The sequence below is a fragment of the Oncorhynchus clarkii genome, chromosome 24, assembly GCF_045791955.1.
Source record: "Oncorhynchus clarkii lewisi isolate Uvic-CL-2024 chromosome 24, UVic_Ocla_1.0, whole genome shotgun sequence".
Lineage (NCBI taxonomy): Eukaryota > Metazoa > Chordata > Actinopteri > Salmoniformes > Salmonidae > Oncorhynchus > Oncorhynchus clarkii.
Genome location: NC_092170.1, coordinates 15,656,208 through 15,677,801, shown reverse-complemented (window position 1 = coordinate 15,677,801; position 21,594 = coordinate 15,656,208). Strand labels below are relative to the sequence as shown.

The window sequence follows — 21,594 nt, the reverse complement described above, 5'->3', positions numbered from 1 at the left end:
GTGAGGGCAGGGGTGAAAGATGGATGTGGTTGGTAACCATCTGCTGAACATAACTTCTTCTCACATGCTAATCTCATTTACCCCCACCTGTCCCTTCATCTCTCCATCCACCCTTTCCTTCATTGCTCCCTCCCTCCACCCATCTCTTCATTGGTACATCACTGAACCTAAAGGGCTTGCGTTGGCTCATCTACACTATTATGTTCACTACTTAGTGTTGTACTATGTAAGGAATAGGGTGCCATTTGAGACACATGGATAGGTTTCTGAAGACTGCTTTCTCAAAATAGGCTGTCATGCCAGCGACTTTGACTGTCAGTTGTATAATTATACAGTTCCCAGTGGATGCCTGGCACTCTTCCAAACACGTTATGTACACAGTGCACATAGCATTAAGAACACCTTCCTAATATTGAGTTGCTGTTGAGCATGAAAAACCCAGCAGCGTTGCAGTTCTTGACACAAACCGGTGTGCCTGGCACCTACTGCCATAGCCCAGTTAAAGGCACTTACATCTATTGCAGGTGTTCATAATGTTTTGTACACTGTATAACAGATGGTAAACCTTTAGTAAGATGTTTATTATATGTGACACATGCAGTAATAAAGGTCAAGGACTAACTCGCTAGTCTCATTGTTATTCTGTTTACATTTCACAAGTACCTTGTACACAACATCAGTCACCAGACCAGATAATGTGGTTTGGTCTTGTTTTAATGGAGCAAAGCATCACGATCATTAAGCATGTAATCTTCTAGTGTTCATTTAAGCAGCCGATCTCCAGCACAACTACTCTATGTTCCGGTCAGCTGCCACACTACTGATGATCATATAGGTTGATCTCTGCACACATGAAATCAGCTCCAGGTATCTGAGATGTCTTAAGGCAGGCATGGTTTATTACATTCAAATATTTGACAGTAAAGTGATAGGTTCAAATCTTCAAGCCTACCTGACAAAAGCAGAAGGTTCCTCCACCACTTATCTATGCAGTCTCAATTGCCCTTTACCACTTACCCTACCCAGACCAGTCCTTCACCACAAACTACAGTTTGTCTCAGGACTTCTATATCTGACATCCCGAACCAGCTAGCTGTGTTAAGTGCTAGCTACTCCTCTGGCCTCATGGCTGGTACGTCCAGTCCGTTGTCTCTGACGTAGGGCAGGACAGCGTCGGTGTAGAACATCTCCAGCTTGACCAGCGTGTCGTCCCAGAACGTAGGGTCAAAGGTCACAGGGATGATGGCTGTTTCCTTCAGGGTGAACACCACTAGGTCAGCCTGGGTTAACCCTGTCACCGCCAGCTGGCACTGGATCTGGGTGTAGTAGGTGTGGTCTGGTTTCAGATGGTACCTCACCTGTAGAGAACAGAAGAATTGGGAAGCACTGCTAGAATACACTAGTAGGTAGATCTTTATAGATTGAAGGTGCTCTTTGGTTAAGGGGTTAACTGGTCACAAGGCAGGGCACTCATCATTTAATTAAAATGTCTTTATTATGATAGTATGTTAGAACAAAAAAAATCAATCTTGGCATAACCTACGTCGGGGCGTACAATGATACAACAAACATGTCCTAACCAACCTGTCCCACGCCCAGGTCCTGTATCGTCAGGCAGAAGGCTGGGTCCTCTCTACAGGCCTGGGCTACAGTGTTCAGACGATGCTTGTAGGGACACTTGACCTCCAGGCAGAGCAGCCGTTGGCCGGTCCTCTGGTCCTCTACAATGCCGTCAGGGCTGCCTGCTAGCCAGGGGCGCTTGGGGTCGATAAATAGGCCACACTCCTGCACCCTCACCGCCCGGCCCAGGGCCTTGCTCTTCAGGCTCTGATATCTGAAAAGAGATGAGATTGTAATGTATTCATCTCAGAGGGGAAATTAGTTTGTCATCCTTACAGCCATAGAAAACCCAGGTGGTCGGTGGACCTTAATTGGGAAGGACGGGCTTGTGGTAATGACTGGAGTGGAATGGGTGGATTGATAAAATACATCAAACACATGGCTTTATGCCATTCCATTTGCGCCGTTCCAGCAATTATTATGAGCCGCCCTTCCCATTTAAAATAATCGCAGGACATTTACAGTAAATACATAAATTGATACCTCCGCACGGCCTCGGCCTCCCGCTCAATGCCCCAGTTCATGGCGCGGGTTTTGACGTTGGTGCCACGGCCGGTGATGGCGGCCAGATAGGAAGCAGGCGGGGTCTGGCTCTGGCCAGTGACGAAGCGGCTGTGGGCGAGGCTGTGAGCGATGGACGCTGTAATGCGGTTCCAACGCCAGGCGAACCAACTGGGGTTCTCTCTCTGGCCCCGGGTCTGGAGCTCCACCGCCTCCACAACGCCACCCTCCATCTTCTGACCTAACCCCAGAGGCATGGCTTCGGGCCTGGGGGGAGAGACCACGGAGCTACCCCCAACCTGGTTGGTCCTGGGGGGAGAGACCACGGAGCTCCCCCCAACCTGGTTGGTCCTGGGGGGAGAGACCACGGAGCTCCCCCCAACCTGGTTGGTCCTGGGGGGAGAGACCACGGAGCTCCCCCCAACCTGGGTGGTCCTGGGGGGAGAGACCACGGAGCTCCCCCCAACCTGGGTGGTCCTGGGGGGAGAGACCACGGAGCTCCCCCCAACCTGGGTGGTCCTGGGGGGAGAGACCACGGAGCTCCCCCCAACCTGGTTGGTCCTGGGGGGAGAGACCACGGAGCTCTCCCCAACCTGGTTGGTCCTGGGGGGAGAGACCACGGAGCTCCCCCCAACCTGGTTGGTCCTGGGGGGTGAGACCAAAGGCTTACCCCTGACCTGGCTGCTCTTGACAGGGCTATGACTATGCTGATGGGCCTCAGGGTTCTTCTCTGGGATGATATCTGGATGATATCTGACAGTAGGGATGTTCTTTTTGGCGTAACGTGTATCTGTGGTCTTTGCTCCTGCTCCCCTGGCCTGGCTGGCTGTGGCTCTGGTGGTCCCGGAGGCTGGGGTCTTCACAGTGGCTGACCACCCTTCTGAGTCCCCTGAGCCATCAGAGGGGGTTAGGGTGGAACCTTTGTTGATATGCATCTGTGTTGGGGGGCTATTTGAGACAGATGCAACCACTGATCTGTCACGGTGAGAGCCGTTCTGGCTTGTCTTGGTGGGAGTCATTGTTCGGCGAGTTTCAACAAGTTAGAAGGATTCTGTAAATTCTAAATAAAATAGAGCAGTAAGATACTTTTACATATAAAAATATGATATGTCCCATTCCTAAAGTTGTGTGTGTGTGTGTGTGTGTGGACCTGAAATCCCCAAAAGTCCCCACAAGGATAGTAAAACAAGGATAGTTCTCCCTTGTGGGGACATTTCCCACATCCCCATGAGGACAAAGGCTATTTTAATCTTAGGGGTTAGGTTTACGATTAGGGTTAGAATTAGGGTTTGGTTAAGTTACAGGTTAGGGTAAAGGTTTAGGGAAAATAGGACTTTGAATGGGAATTAATTTTAGATCCCTACGGGCTATCAAGTGTGTTAGTGGTTTACAGTCTGTCTGTAACTAATGATACCCATTTAATCTCCCTCCCTCCCTCCCTCCCTCCCTCCGAGTCTGTATGTGGTGATTGAGTAATCCATTTACAACGTAAAGAGCTTGTGAACCTGTACATCACCGAGGCCAAACTTCCTGCCATCCAGGACCTCTATACCAGGCGGTGTCAGAGGCAGTCCCTAAACATTGTCAAAGACTCCAGTCACACTAGTCATAGACTTATCTCTGCTACTGCACGGGAAGCGGTACCGGAGCGCCAAATCTAGGTTCAAGAGGCTTCTAAAAGCCATGAGAGCCCCCCCCCCCCCCCCCCCCCTCCACGCTGCTGCTACTCTGTTATTATCTACGCATAGCCACTTTAATAACCCAACCTGCATGTACAAAATTACCTCGAAACCGGTGACCCGCACATTGGCACATTTACTCTGAACTTGTACCCCCTGTTTATAGCCCCGCTATTGTTATTTACTGCTGCTCCTTAATTATTTTTTTTCTTAGCTCTTACTTTTTTAGGTATTTTCTGAAAACTGCATTGTTGGTTAAGGGCTTGTAAGTAAGCATTTCACTGTAAGGTCTACCTACACCTGTTGTATTTGGCACATGTGACAAATACAATTTGATTTGATCTGATCCTCTTTTACAGTGCCCCTCCACTGCCCAGTTCACAGATCAGTAAATATCCTGTAGCAGGTGGTGTACAGTGGGGGTTAAACTAGGGCTATGTAATGGGGAATGCATTCCCTGAACTGAACAGTTCTGCAGGTGAGGGATCAGGGTTCACATCACCGCCGGCACGTGAGGAGACTACTTGTAGACTGTGTCCCAACTGGCACCCTTTATAGTGCACTACTTTTGATCAGGGCCTATAGGGCTCATTATAGGGTGCCACTTGGGACGCAAAGATGAATTTCTGCGGTTGAGGGGCTGACTCTCGAGTCCTGATGGCTTGAATTTAAACTGAAATGACCAAACAAGCAACAAACCTACTTCTATGCAAGGTAGGTAATGGACATGAGACTCACCCTATAGCAAGCTGGCCAGACATGAGGCATGCACAGAGGTACAGAGAGAGTCAATCTACATACTGAGTAACTCTGAGTTGAGAGAACATGGAAGTCACAACGGAGGTATTTAAACCCCTTATTGTGTGACTTCAACTGTTCTCAGAACAACAGTGTATTAGGGGGCCAGCCCCAACAGAGGCTGTTTCTCAAATTGCACCCTATTCCCAATATAGAGGGCCCTGGTCAAAAGTAGTGCACTACATAAAGAATAGAGTGCCATTTGGAACTAATTTAGACACTGGGAGGATCTGCTCCATCCTGACAGAGAACAAGATTATGGGAGGGGTTTGGGAGAGTCTTAGTTGACATACTCCAAATGTCTTTGTTTGATCATTACGAGCCTCATTGACTCATTAGCTTCTGTTCAACTGTCTGTTTGCTGCTCTAATGGTCTTCTGTTTTTGCTTAGCTCCTCCCCGCCCACGAAACAGAATTTACTGGATTGTATTTCTGAAGTGTTGGAGAGAAGGGTGAGGGTTCAGAGTCAGACGGAGAGAAGGGTGAGGGTTCAGAGTCAGACGTACAAACGAGCCCTACTAAAAGCTTGACCATAATCTAGAATTAAGACAGGGACTAATAGGGAGTAAGGACATTGATGGGTAGCAGGTTGCGAGTATAGTACAGACTAAGTAGTAGTAGACTTAGTTCATTTCCTGGGAGAGATCTTTCAGATTTCATCTGAAATGGCACCCTATTCCCTTTTTAACACTGTACTTTATGACTAGAGCCCTTTGTAGGTAATAGGATGCCATTTTGGATGTAACCATACTCGATCCCTCCCCCAGGCAGGCCTGTGTAGTTGCCCAGACCAGGCAGGAGAGCCTGTGAGGCAAAATCATGTGTGGAGCTAGACTAATAATAATAACTTAGATTTTTACGGCAATGCACAGCTCCACACACTCACCGGGTAGTACAGAGGCTTAGGCCACATTCACGTCATGGAGGAACGACTTGTCTACTTCGGAGGAATGACTTGGAGCGTTCACATGCTTAGAGCTCCGAAGGAACGCAATAACTATTCTCACCATTGACAGCCGAAATCGCGGCCATGTTTGTTGCCACTTTCAGTGGTGGATGACATCAGAGCTCAACGGGGAAAGATCGGGGACCAGAGGTCATCCAAGTTTTCAAGTCGTAATTACAAGTTGGAGGGGCGTATTGTCACTGCCGTGTATATTCACTGCCCATTGGCAAATCAGATCACACCTCCATCCTGCTCCTCCCCGCCTATAGGCAGAAACTTAAGCAGGAAGCACCCGTGGTAAGGACTGTTCAATGTTGGTCTGGCCAATCGCATCTATGCTTGAAGACTATTTTGATCACGCGGACAAGACGTTCTGTTCCTACTGTGACGATTAGAACTTATCCAAACCAGAACCGTGGATAGATGGTAGCATTCACACAACTGAAAGCACAAACCTCTGCATTTAACTACATCAAGGTGACTGGGAACATGGACGTGTACAAACAGACCAGCTATGACCTCCATAAGGCAATCAATGAGGCAAAACTACAGTACAAGGACAAACTTGAGTCGCAATTCAGCTCAGACACAAGACGCATGTAGTAGGGAAAGCCGGCCATATCATGGACACGGACACCTCGCTCCCGGACAAGCTAAACACCTTCTTTGCCCGCTTCAAAGAAGGTGGGACCCATGCTGTCCATGTCGCCCAAAAAGGGATGACCTTCCATCATCCGCAGGTTAATCCAAGGAGACAGGACTGGAGACAAGGACCAGAGTCAAAGCGGGCATAATTGTAGCAGAGAGGAAAACAGCATCAGGCAAGGAAAACAGGCATAACAGGATCTGAATAATAACAAACGGCTAGAAACGTAGACTGACTGAGCAGAGATTACGATCTGGCAGTGTGGAAGTGGCAGGGCTGAGTATTTGTAAAGGTCTTGATTATGGAACAGGTTGCAGTTGGTGGGGATCTGCTCTGACTCGAGCACACCTGTCTCTGCCCACACAATCACAGATCACACAGACAGAGAGAGAGAGAGAGAGAGGGAGAGAGAGAGAGAGTGTGTGTGTGTGTGTACTGGGGGAGTGGCAAAATACATTTTGATGATGTTCATAACATTTTATTTTATTTTTTTAAAACTTTTGTACACCTGTGGTGTACCCGGTCCGGTCATTAGAAATGAATGGGTGAGACTACAATTAGTGTATAAAATTTAGTTCAGGCCCATGCCCATTCATCAGATGGACACACTTCCTCTCCCACACACACACACACACCTAACTTCCCTTTTTGGCTCCCATGTCAACCCCCACGGGAACCTTTCCCCAATAGAATCTTCCCCCACGGGAATCCATGGATTTTTTAAAACTCAAAAACAAGTTGTATGAGCTCAGGTCAATGAGGCCTATAGGCCATAAATAGCTAATAGAAGTTCAAAACGTGTCATGTTCACAAGAACTTAAGTTGATACAAAGATCTAACACAACATTAGGTGATAATATATGTATTATTATGGATTTATAATCCGCTATAATGGGGCGGTCATTTTGGACCGGGAACACAGAATTAATTAACATGAAACGACCACAACAGGGGGGTTAAATCTACTTGAAAATCTACGGCAAGACCTGAAAATGTTTTTCTAGCAATGATCAACAACCTGTCAAATTCAGAGTTTAAATATTTTGGGTGGGAATAATGGCTAAATGTTGCACAATCCAGGTGTGGAAAGCGCTTAGATTTACCCAGAAAGACTCCCAAAGGTGCTTCTACAAAGTATTGACTCACGAGTATGATATTTCTCTATTTAATTTTCAATACATTTGAAAAAATGTCAAATATATATATATTTAATCAATTCTGAATTCTAGCTGTAACACAACTAAATGTGGAATAAATCAAGTGGTATGAATACTTTCTGAAGGCACTGTAGAACCCTCTGTAGAAAGGGTTTTACATGGAACCCAAGAGTTCTACCTGGAACCAAAAAGTTTATTCAAAGGGTTCTCCTATGGGGACAGCCGAAGAACCTTTAGGTTCTAGATAGTACCCTTTTTCTAAGAGTGTAAGAGTCGAGGAACAGAAACTATACACACATGACATTCTGTTCCTTTTTCGACCGCCAGGTGAGCTAAATGGTCTTGATTAATCTGGAGTGGTGTGATAATTGTGTGTTTAAAGGGTTGTTTGGCCGTTTCAAACTAATAGTTTTAGATAGAATACAGCAGACCTGTGTTATCATTGTCCTACTCTACTTTTCTACTAAATTACTGGGCAGAATAGTATTTCACAAAATGAAATTGTTGCTTACCCGATGAAGTTCTGTCTAGTCGAGAGTTCAAAAGCGGAATTGAATATCTACTGCATGAGTCACTATCTCATGACAAACACGTCAGATTCATCCTATTGGCTTGCTGCTGCTGCTGCTGCTCTGTGTGTGTGTGTGTGTGCGTGTGTGAGTCGGGCATGCCCTGAACATGTCTAGTGTCAGAGTCGCGTTAAAACAACTCGAAACTCGGAAATTTCGGGCATCTTTCTAGAGCTCCGACTTTCCGAAGTAATGATTTGACGTCGTTATTTTTCCGAGTTCCAAGTTGTCTTGAAAGCAGCAAGTGAGACAAAATACATAGTCCTGTGTAAATCTGTATTACGCTATACATCTTTATGTATGTAATATTACTGCATCTCTTAACCATCTTATGAATAACAGGATTTTAAAAAACAATTAATGTTCCTGAATAAATTATTACAAAAATACGTTTTTCAGGGCTGCCAACTTTTGAAGAAAGCTTGGATAGAGATTAGCTTTGTGAATTTCATTGCCCCTTGGAACAATCCCTAGACTGGGGGTCCTCCCCCAGGAAGATTTTACTGTTTTAAAGCCAATTTCCTGCAAATCAATGTATTTTGAGGCCTATAACCATAGTACTATTAGGTGTATTCAGGATGCTTTGAACATTAAATGAGCACTCAAAATTATGCTCATATTTTTTTCCACATATTTTTTAGGTGGTTTGACACATTATTCAGACAGTAATGAAATGGGATAGGGAGACAAGCAAATGCTAGAAACAGTGGGAAGGTTGGAAGCAGGGACTGATCTCTGTTCTCAGGTGGAAAGTTGTATGAGACACATACCTGGGAGTGTTACCTCTACAACAAGGCTCTGCACAGGAACTGTAAATATTAATGGTTGATGGCAGTGGGGAACCAAATCATAGATTGCAGTCTGCTTGTCCATAGACTGCTTTCAAGGTCAGGACACAAACATGTTATACTTTGTCATTGGGTAAACTCTCTCTTTAAAATAGGAGTGGAAGAAAATCCTGCTTGCTCTCCAGGAGGGTTGGCCACCCCAGATCTATGTTTGCCAAGTGCTGGGTGTTTGAAAATGTTCTTGTTATAACAATTCATTTCTCAAGATCACACAGCCTTCAAGAAAAGTCTAATGAATATCAATATTCAGGTGGTTTATGTCTACTAGTTGAAGATCCTTGCCATCATCTTACTCAACATAGACAAAATATTATGCGTTTATGAGTTGTGAGTCCCCTACCATCTCTGTCTAGCATGTACACAATACTAAAATGTAAAAAATTACATTTGATACCTGGAGCATTTAATATACTGTGCTTATTTGTATGATTTATTCAAAACTGTCCATAAATGGCTGCAAAAATGCTTAGCCTCATATAATTAATATTCAAAGACACAAGTATGCATCAGATTTCAAATATGAAATTACTCTGGCAAAATTGTGAAGAAGTGGAATAATAAAATAATTGTAGGGAATAACAGTAGTGTTCTTGCTGAGAATCACAGTAATTACTCTATATTTTAGCCCATTGTTAAGAATTAGAATTGTTCCACTGATCAGATTAAATAAAGTAAATAGCTAATAAAATCTACTGAGTCAAATATTACATAAATCTGCCCCTACACTCTACCCAAATTGTTTTATATGTATTGTACCCCATCTAGAATCAAATTTACACTTTTGGGTTCACAATCTATTTGACAAAATTATTTTCATAGTGACACATAGGTCTCCCTACCCAATTCCCCTACTAAAACATATTGTAGGTCTGTCTGCTGCCTTTTCGTTGTCACAGTATAAATGCCAATCACCAAACGAGGGGACTAATGGAAGTGAGGATTATATCGATTTTAGTACATGCTGTCAAAAGGCTGCATTATGTCTGCAATAGGGACGGGAGTAACCGCAACCGAATATTGTTAACAACATTGTACATATAACAACGCTACCGTACTGCTCTTTTTACAGTTTTATAAACTCCGTGGAGAACGATCTCTCCATTCAGCTCCACTCTAATCCTGAGGGGCGTTTCTTTAAACGCGCATCCAAGCCCCTTGATCCTTTACATAAACTAGAACAATCATATGCTTAAATGTGCCGCGGCTCACAGTGCTGTGGCAACACAATGATAGAGATTCCTGATCGTGATGTTAAATTGCAGGCGCAGATGCTCCGATTTCAAAACGATTTGGAGCACAGTTGAACAGTTAACGCGCGGACTACACACAGACTAATAAATGCAGTATTTTTAAATGCGTGAGATATAAAACGTGTGCCATGAGAGCGCGGAAAGAGGGTCAAATGCGTGTCTCACGGCCAATGCGTGGGATTTGGCAGCTCTGGTTTTTAGTTTTCGGTTTAAGGCTGCGTTCCAAATACGTAAAATACATCCTCCTCCACTACCCTCACCCTTGGGGGAATCCCAGCGGCCACCTTTGCCGTCGTTGGTCCAAACAATTACCCAAGCAAGGGAAGTTGGCAAGTAAGCCCCTCAGCCCTCGTTTGTGATCGAGTGTACAATTCTGTTCACTCTGGGGTCTGAAAGCCCCATAATTCAATTTGCAATGATTGTACATTGGCTAAGAAAAGTCAGCCAAAACTTAAAACCAAAATCAATATGGAGAGAAGTCAACATACAAGTGTAAGTAAAAACCAATGTAGACAAGTTAGAAATTGTGCAACTACCATAGTTCCATGATGACTAATAACAGGCAAGGGCGTTCCATTTAATTTAATTAATTCCACCCTTGCTCTGCAAGTGTCATCTCATGATATGTCATTGTTACGTTTCCCAGTTTCTGTGTTGTGGTTTGTTAGGTGTGTGTTTCAGGATGGCTTCCTAATATCCCCCCAAGCAGGTCGACTCCATGGCTAATCATTGCTGGGAGAGGATTGCTGAGAGAGGAGGTTGATGGCTGGGGGTCTTTATGTTGGTTGTTGCTAACAGAGATGGTTATGTTCTGTGGTATTTTTGTAGCTGCTGATTTGAGGTATGTGTGTGCTAATAGAACTGTGTTTTTGATTTTTGAAATTGTTTAATTGCTTTTGGATAATTCTGTTTCATTTGTTCCCAGGGGGGAAGGGGGAACCTAGGGAGTGCTTAGGCAAGAGGCCTGCGGGCATACATATACCCGTGGTATATTCACTGTCTAGGCACACTAGGTAAGACCTGGGCGGACCACCCCCTGTATTTTGGTTAGGGCACCAGGTGGTGCTAAATTAGGTAAGTAGTGGGTATGCAGGTAAGGTAGGAGAGGGGTCTTTGAGATTTACTTTCTTTGCTTTGGTTCCGTCCAGCCCCTTTTCCCCATATTACCGTGTGACGGAATAAATTCCTTGTAAACGGTACCACTTTCTCTGCCTTTGTCATCCTTACTCGCACCTACAGTCCCTCTTTCACTTCATGGAGGGTTGAGTTGTAGCAGGGTGTTGTGTTCCCTCTTCCTAGAGGTGTGCATGACAGTCATTATAAGTTTCCACTTAATATGAGGGCTGAGGGTGTATTTTACATGTTATGAATCCAGCCCAAGAAACAATCAAAATGGGTCTGTGTTCAGTATGTTTTTATGTTCTGGAACGTTCAATTGAACAGAAACTGCTGTACAGAACAACCAGTTGAAAACCGGGGAGGTGTTGTGGGCATGTATACATTGGGCGTCATCCATTTTGTCAAGTCGATGGTCACCGGCTGCATTTCAAACACTTAAAAGGCACACCCTCAGCCCTCAAATTAAGTGGACACTTCTGATGACGTTGGACAAGTTTACACTTGCAGGGCGAGGGAGGAGGGAATGAATTTTAAATGGACCGCCCTTGCCCGGAAATTCATCATTCGACGATTGTGTTTTCAGCTACCGGTAACTGGGTGGGTTCTTTATATGCGCTAGTCAATTATGATTGCATGTCTACTTATATGAACTATATCATTATTAATATCACACAGCTAACCAAACAAAAACATTACTTTTACGAGACATGTTTTTGCATTAGTAGCATAATTTCTAACTTATTTACATGTTGCAAACTTCCCTGCTTGGCTAATAATTTGGACCGACGACAAATATGGCCGCGGGATTCCCCCCAAGGGCGTAAGGCGAGGGTAAGTGAACAAAGGTGTGTCTTCTATGAGTTTGAAACGCAGCCAACACCGTGTTTTGCATTCTGGGGATAAAAATTGTCCAACTTGCACCTAAATGTCTACTGCATAAACTTTATAACAATTGTGATCAAAGGTCAAAGTTTTGACTGCTAGTTTCAGCGGTTGCTCTTCACCAACATTGGTTAAGAACTTTTATTCAGCGTTTTGACACTTTTGTTGATTTTGATCATCCTGCAGCCATCTCCTGCATTGTGAGAGGTTCTATTGTCAACCAATCATTAGGGTGTTTTGTTTGACCCACACGAACATGACCAAAGACATGACTGAAACATTTATAACTGATTTATGTGTACAGTGGGTATACAGTACACACAAAAGTGATGAGGCTCTCTCACTAATTGATTGTACACTGTGTACACACATATTATGATTTCAGTTTGTGAGTGTGTGATATGGGGGTTAGATACATATTTCTACATTATAAAAACCTATTATAATAAAACGTTAACCCAGCCATGTTGATCTGAGCCTTGCTGTTGGAAAACCACATTGTCTGACTTTTTGGCTGTCACAGATGCAACTCCCCTCGACTTTCGTCTACAGTCGGTTGCCTTGGCCTTACCACTCAAACGCGACCATAGGTTGTGGAGTGCTGTCAGCGTGTCCGCTGCCCCTTTAAATACGTCATTCATTGCTTCAAGCCACACGGGAGGAAACGTACATCAAAGTCTGCTCAAGAACGTAGAAGAACATTTTCGGATAACGTGTCGTTCAGTATAAACCGTTCCGCAAACGTTCAAGCTAATTAAATGTACCTCTATGACAATCCAGTCACGTGACGGAACGTGGATCATACGTCAAATCTATGCGTCAGGAAAAACGGCCGCCGTAAAACAGAAAATAAAAATACACAGTAAGTTTAAGGTTAATCGATATTGGTTTCGGCTCTTCTTTTCTGGTAAGTCTCTAAGGCAAATCGCAATTAAGTAAAGATATTCACATGTTTGTGCTGACTTACAGACTGCATATTTTTACAATTTAATCGTGTTTCTCTGTTGTAGTGACAGTCGGGCAGCTGTCAATGTCCATTCCCCATGTCATTCTCCCAGATCACCCAGTCTTTGTATCTGGGTGGTGTGGACACAGTCTTCAAGCCCACCGGTCTCTACAGTAGGAACATAACTCTGATTGTCAACGCCACTGCAGAGCACCCCTGTCCTCAGTATGAGGGGGTGGAGTGTTTCCAGGTACCCGTACTGGACCAGCCTCACGCCCCCCTGGCCTGCTACTTCGATGCTGTTGCAGAACGTATCCATAACAACCACTCAGGGAGTACGCTGGTCCACTGCACTGCAGGCCGGAGCCGTTCTCCTACCCTGATCATGGCTTACCTGATGCGGTATGAGGCGGTATCACTGCGCCAGGCCCATGAGTGGGTCCTGAAGTACAGACCTCATATCCGACCCAATGCTGGTTTCTGGAGGCAGCTGATGGAGTATGAGAGGAGGCTCTATGGGAAGAATACTGTGAGGATGGCTGCTACCTCCTGTGGTGTGCTGCCTGAGGCTCTGGATGGACAGGAGGCTATTTACTGTGTGAATGGCTGATGGTATGTGTCCCAAATGGCACCCTATTCCTTATGTAGTGCATTACTTTTGATTAGCCTAAACTGAAAAGAGTGCTATTTGGGATTTGTCATAGATGTATATGAGAAAATAAAACCAATTGCTATAAAAAATATTTAAAAATCTGTTTATTTATAAAGTATTTACATTTAGTAATGTATGTATTCATCCTAGCTTGGTATGGTCTTCTAAACTGAGCTGTATCATCTCTGCAATGAATGTACAGCTCTGCGGTGCCTGACGCACCCCTCGGCTGTCGATACACCCCCCAAGTCCAATTTGAAGGTTCCCATCCTGGGGAGAATGGTCAGAGTCCGGTTGCATCCCAAACTGCATGCATCCCAAACTGCACCCTATTCACTATATAGGGTGTCATTTAGGATGCACAGTGTCCTTCTGAGTGGGTAGCAGAGCCCAGTATTTTCTGACATAACAATGGGTTTAGGTTAGAACAGGCCAGAGGAGGAACTGTCTTCAGTATTGGAAATTTCTCTTGGTCTGGATGTCATCAAGGATCTGCTGCAGCTCCTCATCCTCAAACTGCCCCTCCAGACTTTAGACAGAACAAACAGACAACTACTGTCACTAAATGTGTATATATAATAAATATTTACGCCTGATTTCATGGTCATGAGCCGACTGCTATCCAAATAGATACAAGGTTTAGAGTCTGGGTTAGAGGACTGAGTATGGTGATATGTGAGGAGGCAGTAACAACAGGTCCTACCTAGGGATGAGGAGCTACCTAGCTACTTCTGGACACATGTTGGCCAAACTGGCCAGCTCAAATTTATGCAGCTTCTTCCGTAAGAGCAAGCTATACGATACAGGGCAATCATTTCAGTCATCACGAAAAGTTACCACAATATTGTATTTTATACGGTATTGACATTGGTTTTTGGTTGTGATAGTGACAACCGCTACACTGACCTGCGGACACTGGCTATAGTTTCTCTGTTTTTGAACCGGCTGAAACGTGCAGTATAATTCAGACTTTTCATGAAGACCTCCGATAGCTCTTGTTCGTCCTCTGCACTCTCGTTCTGCTGCTTGCGATGCTCCAGAAGCATATGTACCTCGGAGTTTAGAAGTGTCTCCGCGTTCTCGAACTCTATGAAGAACACCGGTGTGTTTTAACGTGGTTAATATAATTAGCTAGCTAAATACCTCCAGTGAGTCGTTATATTCAATCTAGTTATCATAAATAAGCGGGATACGAACCTTTGGGGAAAAGTAACTGAGAAGCGTCCTCCTCCTCTGGACGCCATGCTGCTTGTCACAATGAATTAATTAAACTTCCTAGCTAACGTTACAGTAAAATAAAAAGCCACAAAGCTGATATCCAGTTGCTTGCTCTGAACCAAATGGTGCTTATATCGGCGCCTAATAATTGTTTTGGCGTTATAAAAACATTAGCAAGGCGAAACTCCAAATTATTAAAGGAAAGAAGCTGCTATCTAACAAAAATAAAAAATCAGCGTCTCATAGCAACACAAAGTACTTCCGGGTCACGGTATTTCGAATTTTAAAAGTCCCCCACGTAATAGTAGAAAAGTGTCAATAACCAGTATTTATTCGATATATGAAAAATAATTGTCTAAACGTTAAGCATTAAATGTGGGTTTAAAAAAATGTCCAATGTAAAAAAAAAAACAAGCCATGAGGTTGAAGTGTCAATTTATATAGTCTTAATTACATTACTTTACTTAGATTAGTGTGTGTTGTGAAATTGTTAGATGTTACTGCACTGTCGGAGCTAGAAGCACAAACATTTAGCTACACCCTTAATAACATCTGCTAAACACAGGACAGGATTGTGGATTGTGTACCAAAAAATGTCTTCAGCATTGAAGGTCCGTCCCCAAGAACACAGTGGCCTCCAATATTCTTAAATTGAAGAAGTTTGGAATCACCAAGACTCTTCCTAGAGCTGGCCGCCTTGCCAAACTGAGCAATCGGGGGAGAAGGGCCTTGGTCAGGGAGGTGACCAAGAACCCAATGGTCACTCTGACAGAGCTCCAGAGTTCCTCTGTTGAGATGAGATGGTTATCCTTCTGGAAGGTTCTCCCATCATCAGATCCTTGATGAAAACCTGCTCCAGAGCGCTCAGGACCTCAGACTGGGGGTGAAGGTTGACCTTCCAACAGGACAAAGACCCTAAGCACACAGCCAAGACAACACAGGAGTGGCTTTGGGAAAAGTTTATGAATGTCATTGAGTGGCCCAGCCAGAGCCTGGACTTGAACCAGATCGAACATCTCTGGAGAGACCTGAAAATAGCTCAAAGTTAAGCCTACTCTATCATTAGGGCTACTTAACAGGGACCAACTCTGTTTTATCTACTCTCATACCGTTTGTTGATCACACATTCCCTACTGACGCTCTCATATGGTCAGCAATACCAGACAGCGCAAAGAAGCTGGGAAAATGTTATAGCTGTATTTTGACATGCATATACCAGATTTGCATTGACAATGCAACCTATGGATTATCGAATAAAGTTAGGAATTTTCATGCGAGACAGGAGTAAGGATTTTGGGTTTCATTTAGATTGGGACGATAGGAAAATAGCCTAGGATATATAAAAGGCTACGTGAGTCAATAGATCGCAAGGCCGGTTCGCTCATTAAGCGGCATATTGAAGAGTGCGGCATTTTCTGTGCTAAACTGACCAGACGCACCTCCAACAACAAATAAAAACAAATAATTCTCCCCAAAAACCATGACAATTTCTCTCAACCAGTGGCATTGAGCTTTTTAGGTGAGCGCTGATGCCGCACTGTGATAAGCAATGCCCACTTTGTCAAATGCATGGGCGTCAAATATTTCGCTTCTACATCTCTCCAGGGTGCTGTTGGAGAGACGCATCGTTGCCGAGCTCCACCAATTCCGTTTAAAAAAATCGTCTAACATAAATCACGTAGCAGACATAGTATATGGTAGAAAGTGTTCGTGGGCTTCTCTGTAGCCTACAGGTTGGATATAAAATGTATGACAATGTCATGAAGACACGTTTTACATCAAGCAGGTTTCTCCGATTAAATACCCTAACTTTTTAATAGCGCCCAATCAAATAAAACATTCGCTGGTATGTTAACAAACAACATATCCTAAAAACAGGACAGATCCATGTAAAATACAAAATATTTGTCATGGTCAGTGGTTTCAAGTTTGTATCCGTCGATCATAGCGAAAAATAAAATAATTTTGCATTTCCCTCTGTGTAAACACATTTGAAATAGATTCAGGATAACTCCTGATAAAAGTTAGGTAGCTGATATTCAGAAGTTTAAATAGCCAAATGATTGATTAGTCACAGGAATCTGGACAATTAAAGGCAATGCAACAGCCTGTTTTACAAACGGTGGGCTTAATACATGGATGGACATTCATACAATTCCATTGTAGGCGGACACTGTAGGCTGCACCCCAGTCATCAAGGGTCGAAGTCTTTTGGACGTATTTTTTTGTCGGGTCAGGACCGGCCGTCTTTTTTTGGTAAAAAAAAATGTAGTTATATTTTTTAACATAATGCACTTCATAATGCACTATGCAACGCTGCGAGAAAGTCGTCGGGTGTCGCCAGCATGGTTGACGATTAAATTACAACGCCATTTTTATTCAGTGCTGCATTGCGGTTCATTGTTTGGAGAAAAAAACACGTAGAAAATTGCAAAATGCTTTTTCAAAAATGCAGGCTCAGACAGTACAAAAGTATTTGCGTTGGCCGGGAATCGAACCCGGGTCAACTGCTTGGAAGGCAGCTATGCTCACCACTATACCACCAACGCTGACATGACTTAAAATAAACACAACTAACTTTAAAGTAACAATTTGAATGTTTTCTGTAATTACCTGATAAAAGTGTAGTTTCGTTTTTTTTATTTGGCCAGACATATATAATTATACATATAATTAGCTAAAAATAGGTCACGGTTAAATAATACAGATGTGCTAATGTTGCTTGTTTTAAAGTGTCGTAATCAAATTACATTATTTTGCTAATCCAGCTAACTGTATTTTGCTAATCCAGCTAACTGAGCTAGTCCCTGCTAAACCAGTTATGTAACGGTTTGGTTTTGGTTCGCAATAACTTCCAATTGAGGTCGATAGCTTGCAAAGAGACGGAGAGAGCTTCCATATCTAACTAGCTAGTTTACATTACCTGAACAAATATTATCTAACAGTTTTGTTTCTCATTTCTAGTGGTATTACAGTGCATTCGTAAAGTATTCAGACCCCTTGAGTTTTCCACATTTTGTTACGTTACAGCCTTATTCTAAAATGGATTACACACAATACCACGAAGCGAAAAAATAACAGAAATACCTTATTTACATAAGTATTCAGACACTTCGCAACTAGACTCGAAATTGAGCCCAGGTGCATCCTGTTTCCATTGGTCCATGAGATGTTTCTACAATTTGGAGTCCACCTGTAGTAAATTAAATTGATTGGACATGATTTGGAAAGGCACACACCTGTCTATATAAGGTCCTACAGTTGACAGTGCATGTCAGAGGAAAAGCCAAGCCATAAAGTTGAAGCAAGATGCAAGATGAACCACCAAGATGCTTCCAAACTGAGCAATCGGGGGAGAAGGGCCTTGGTCAGAGAGGTGAACAAAAATCAGATGGTCACTGACAGACCTCCAGTTCCTCTGTGGAGATGGGAGAAACTTCCAGAAGAACAATTATCTCTGCAGCACTCCACCAATCAGGCCTTTATGGTAGAGTGGCCAGACGGAAACCATTCAGTTAAAGGCACATGACAGCCCACTTGGAGTTTTCCAAAAAGCACCTAAAGGACTCTCAGAACATGAGAAACATTATTCTCTGGTCTGATGAAACCAAGATTGAACTCTATGGCCTGAATGCCAAGCGTCACCATAGGAGGAAACCCTATGGTGAGGCATGGTGGTGGTGGCAGCATGCTGTGGGGATGTTTTTCGGTGGAAGGGACAGGGAGAGGGAAAGATGAACGGAGCAAAGTACAGAGAGGTTGTTGATAAAAATCTGATCCAGAGCGCTCAGGACCTCAGACTGGGGTGAAGGTTCACAACAACCCTAAGCACACAGCCAAGACAACGCAGGAGTGGCTTTGGGACACGTCTCTGAATGTCCTTGAGTGACCCAGCCAGAGCCTGGACTTGAATCCGATCAAACATCTCTGGAGAGACCTGAAAATAGTTGTCCAGCAACATTCCCCATCTAACCTGACTGAGCTTGAGAGGATCTGCAGAGAAGAATGGGAGAAACTCCCCAAATACAGGTGTGCCAAGCTTGTTGTGTCATACACAAGAAGACTCGAGGCTGCTTCAACAAAGTACTGAGTAAAGGGTCTGAATACTTATGTGAATGTGATATTTCCATTTTTTTTTAATACATCTGCAGAAACATTTCTAAAAACCTGTTTTTGCTTTGTCGTTATGGGGTAGTGCATGCAGATTGATGAAGGAAAAATACTCTTTGATTCGTACTAGTGATATCCTTGACCTGCTCTGTGTTGGTGTATTGATGGGCTCTCTTTTTTTTCTCTCTCTCTCTCTATAATTTCAGAATGGGAGTGTTGAGAAGCGAGGATGTGCTGACAACGTTTCCGTGGTGTCTGTTAGCTTCTGAACAACAGACACCCAATCTGGCCCGTCATTGCTTGCCTCTGAGTGATATGTCCACCGTGGCTCCAGAACTTAAAACATGACCAGATCCCACCACTCCCAGCAACACTGCCCACAACAGATGAACATCAGACATGTTGGTCAACCGTTCATTTTAAACAAGATGTTGTAATCTCTAACTCCATGCGTAGGGTATACTGTTCACAGCAATGCAATTGCTAATTGCTTGTATTGCATACTTGCATAGTGTGTAAATAAGGCCTAATGCTCTGTAGTGCCCTGTACTGCTTATCCCGATGACTCCTGATTTAAATGGGCTTTGTTTTCTATCTAATACATTGTCTTTTCTAATTCGTGCACATGTTTTTTTTTGCCTTAAATGTGTATTTTTCTTTGGGGTACTTTTAATAAAGTAGTTCAGAACAGAATTTCAGAGATTGTCCCAAAAATTCAACACATGTATAATCCAATCGGAAGCTGGTCTACATTTAATGGACTCCTAACTTCCTCCCTGTTCCCGCCACCATGGATAATAAAGGGTCCCTTCCCTCTGTCCCAAGTCTCCTACAAGTTCATATCATAAACATACATTAGGATTTGCTTTATTGTATCTGATTAGGAATTTAAGAAGGATTCCTGTTTGACACATTGCATGATGCCCCTCTTTATCCCAGACAAAATTCCCCTCATGGACAAAGTAAATTATATCAACTTGTAGGACACCTGGGATACACTTGGGAACCGCATCTCTAGCAATAGCCTTTTTTTCTCCCATGTAATGAAAGAGTTTGGCCATTAGATGGTGCTATCAAACCGTTTCTCAACCTCACTCATGATGACGGCCTGCAACGGGCAAGACAGATTTATGCTATCAAAAAGAGCTACACATCTTCAGCTTGTCTTTTTATGTATGCCTCAGCAGATTTACGCTATACAAACATATAAATGCAACATGTAAAGTGTTGGTCCAATGTTTCATGAGCTGAAATAAATGATCCCAGACATTTTCTATATGCACAAAATGCTTATTTCTTTCAAATTTTGTGCACAAATTTGTTTACAGCCCTGTTAGTGAGCATTTCTCCTTTGCCAAGATAATCCATCCACCATATCAAGAAGTTGATTAAACAGCATGATCATTACACAAGTGAACCTTGTGCTGGGAACAATAAAAGGCCACTCTAAAATGTTTACTTTTGTCACACAACACAATGCCACAGATGAGGGAGTGTGCAATTGGCATGCTGACTGCAGGAATGCCCACCAGAGAATTGAATGTTCATTTCTCTACCATAAGCCGCCTCCAATGTTGGTTGGACATATTTGGCGGTGTGTCCAAACGACCTCACAACCGCGGACCACGTGTATGGCATTGTGTGGGTGAGCGGTTTGCTGATGTCAACGTGAACAAAGTGCCCCATGGTTGCGGTGGGGTTATGTTATGGACAGCCATAAGCTACGGATAATGAACACAATTGCATTTTAGCGATGGCAATTTGAATGCACAGAGGTACGGTGACGAGATCCTGAGGCACATTGTCATAACATTCATCCGCCTCTGTCACGTCGTGTTTCAGCATGGCAATGCACGGCTCCATGCCGCAAGGATCTGTACACAATTCCTGGAAGCTGAAAATGTCCCAGTTCTTCTGGCCTGCATACTCACCAGACATGCCAACTATTGAGCATGTTTGGGAGGCTCTGGATTGACGTGTATGACAGCGTGTCCAATCCACTCTCCATGTGCACCTTCCTCACCCTTGCCGTCCACGTCTCTTCTAACGGAGGCCCAAATAAAGGGTTAAGGGACAGGGAAACAATGTTCAGATCCAGGGGGTAAACAAGTCAGCAGTCAGGTAACCTCTTGCCATTTCCCAGTTGCATTATAGGCCTATAGCCTGTTCATAAATGGCATGTCATATTGATATAGAAAACGGCTGAGTATTTCGGGAACATGTGTAGGTATGTAGACAGTCTATGGTGCGTACCCTGACATAACGGTCATTGCTATCTGGGATCCTTGGGACATCCCTACTCTAACCTTAACTAATACCATAACCCTTAGCTTAACCATTTTACATGTCAACTTCAATGAGGTACTGTAGGGACGTCCCAAGATAGCACAGACCCCAACAGAACAGTTGTTTTTCCCGTTGTCTGTGTTCCTCCTGAAGCCGTGATGTGTTTATGGAAGAGTCTGAATGTTCCAATAGCTTGCCTCAGGCTGTTGATTTAAATCACCATATCATTCTTCAGATAACTCTGCTCTTAAATCACCACCAGCCAGCCAGCCTGACTGAGAGCTGCATCTGTTAGAGCAGGCTGTAGTCTCTCTGTGTGTCTGTCTGTCTCTCTATATATATATATCTCTCTCTCTCTATATATATA

At 43.7% G+C, this 21,594-nt stretch overlaps 2 protein-coding genes, 1 long non-coding RNA gene and 1 other non-coding gene across 5 annotated transcripts; 1 reads left to right on the top strand and 3 right to left on the bottom strand.

The window, feature by feature from the left end:
* Positions 1 to 696: 696 nt before the first annotated feature.
* On the bottom strand, positions 697 to 7,906 carry LOC139383108 (uncharacterized). The gene is made up of 4 exons (XM_071127423.1): positions 7,860 to 7,906; positions 2,104 to 3,181; positions 1,585 to 1,834; positions 697 to 1,358 (listed from the first exon to the last, which is right to left on the bottom strand). The coding sequence occupies exons 2-4, from the start codon at positions 3,138 to 3,140 to the stop codon at positions 1,110 to 1,112; spliced, it is 1,536 nt and encodes a 511-aa protein (XP_070983524.1). The 5' UTR covers positions 3,141 to 3,181; positions 7,860 to 7,906; the 3' UTR covers positions 697 to 1,109.
* A 5,073-nt stretch (positions 7,907 to 12,979) lies between these two features.
* Positions 12,980 to 13,680, top strand: LOC139382496 (dual specificity protein phosphatase 14). The gene has a single exon (XM_071126581.1). The coding sequence runs from the start codon at positions 13,059 to 13,061 to the stop codon at positions 13,569 to 13,571; it is 513 nt and encodes a 170-aa protein (XP_070982682.1). The 5' UTR covers positions 12,980 to 13,058; the 3' UTR covers positions 13,572 to 13,680.
* A 22-nt stretch (positions 13,681 to 13,702) lies between these two features.
* On the bottom strand, positions 13,703 to 15,063 carry LOC139382497 (uncharacterized). Of its 2 annotated transcripts, XR_011628648.1 has the most exons (3): positions 14,811 to 15,057; positions 14,520 to 14,700; positions 13,931 to 14,142 (listed from the first exon to the last, which is right to left on the bottom strand). It is a non-coding gene; the product is annotated as an uncharacterized lncRNA (long non-coding RNA). The 2 variants fall into 2 exon arrangements; XR_011628647.1 differs by having other exon boundaries at positions 13,703 to 14,700; positions 14,811 to 15,063.
* A 2,245-nt stretch (positions 15,064 to 17,308) lies between these two features.
* Positions 17,309 to 17,380, bottom strand: trnag-ucc (transfer RNA glycine (anticodon UCC)). Its single transcript has one exon. It is a non-coding gene; the product is annotated as a tRNA-Gly (tRNA).
* Between the last annotated feature and the right edge of the window lie 4,214 nt (positions 17,381 to 21,594).

Coding starts and splice junctions, on each gene's coding strand:
- LOC139382496 (XM_071126581.1), top strand. CDS start 13,059: ATGTCATTCTCCCAGATCACCCAGTCTTTGTATCTGGGTGGTGTGGAC.
- LOC139383108 (XM_071127423.1), bottom strand. CDS start 3,140: ATGACTCCCACCAAGACAAGCCAGAACGGCTCTCACCGTGACAGATCA. Junction 1,835..2,103: donor GAGGCCGAGGCCGTGCGGAG/GTATCAATTTAT, acceptor ATCTCTTTTCAG/ATATCAGAGCCTGAAGAGCA. Junction 1,359..1,584: donor AGGACCTGGGCGTGGGACAG/GTTGGTTAGGAC, acceptor TGTTCTCTACAG/GTGAGGTACCATCTGAAACC.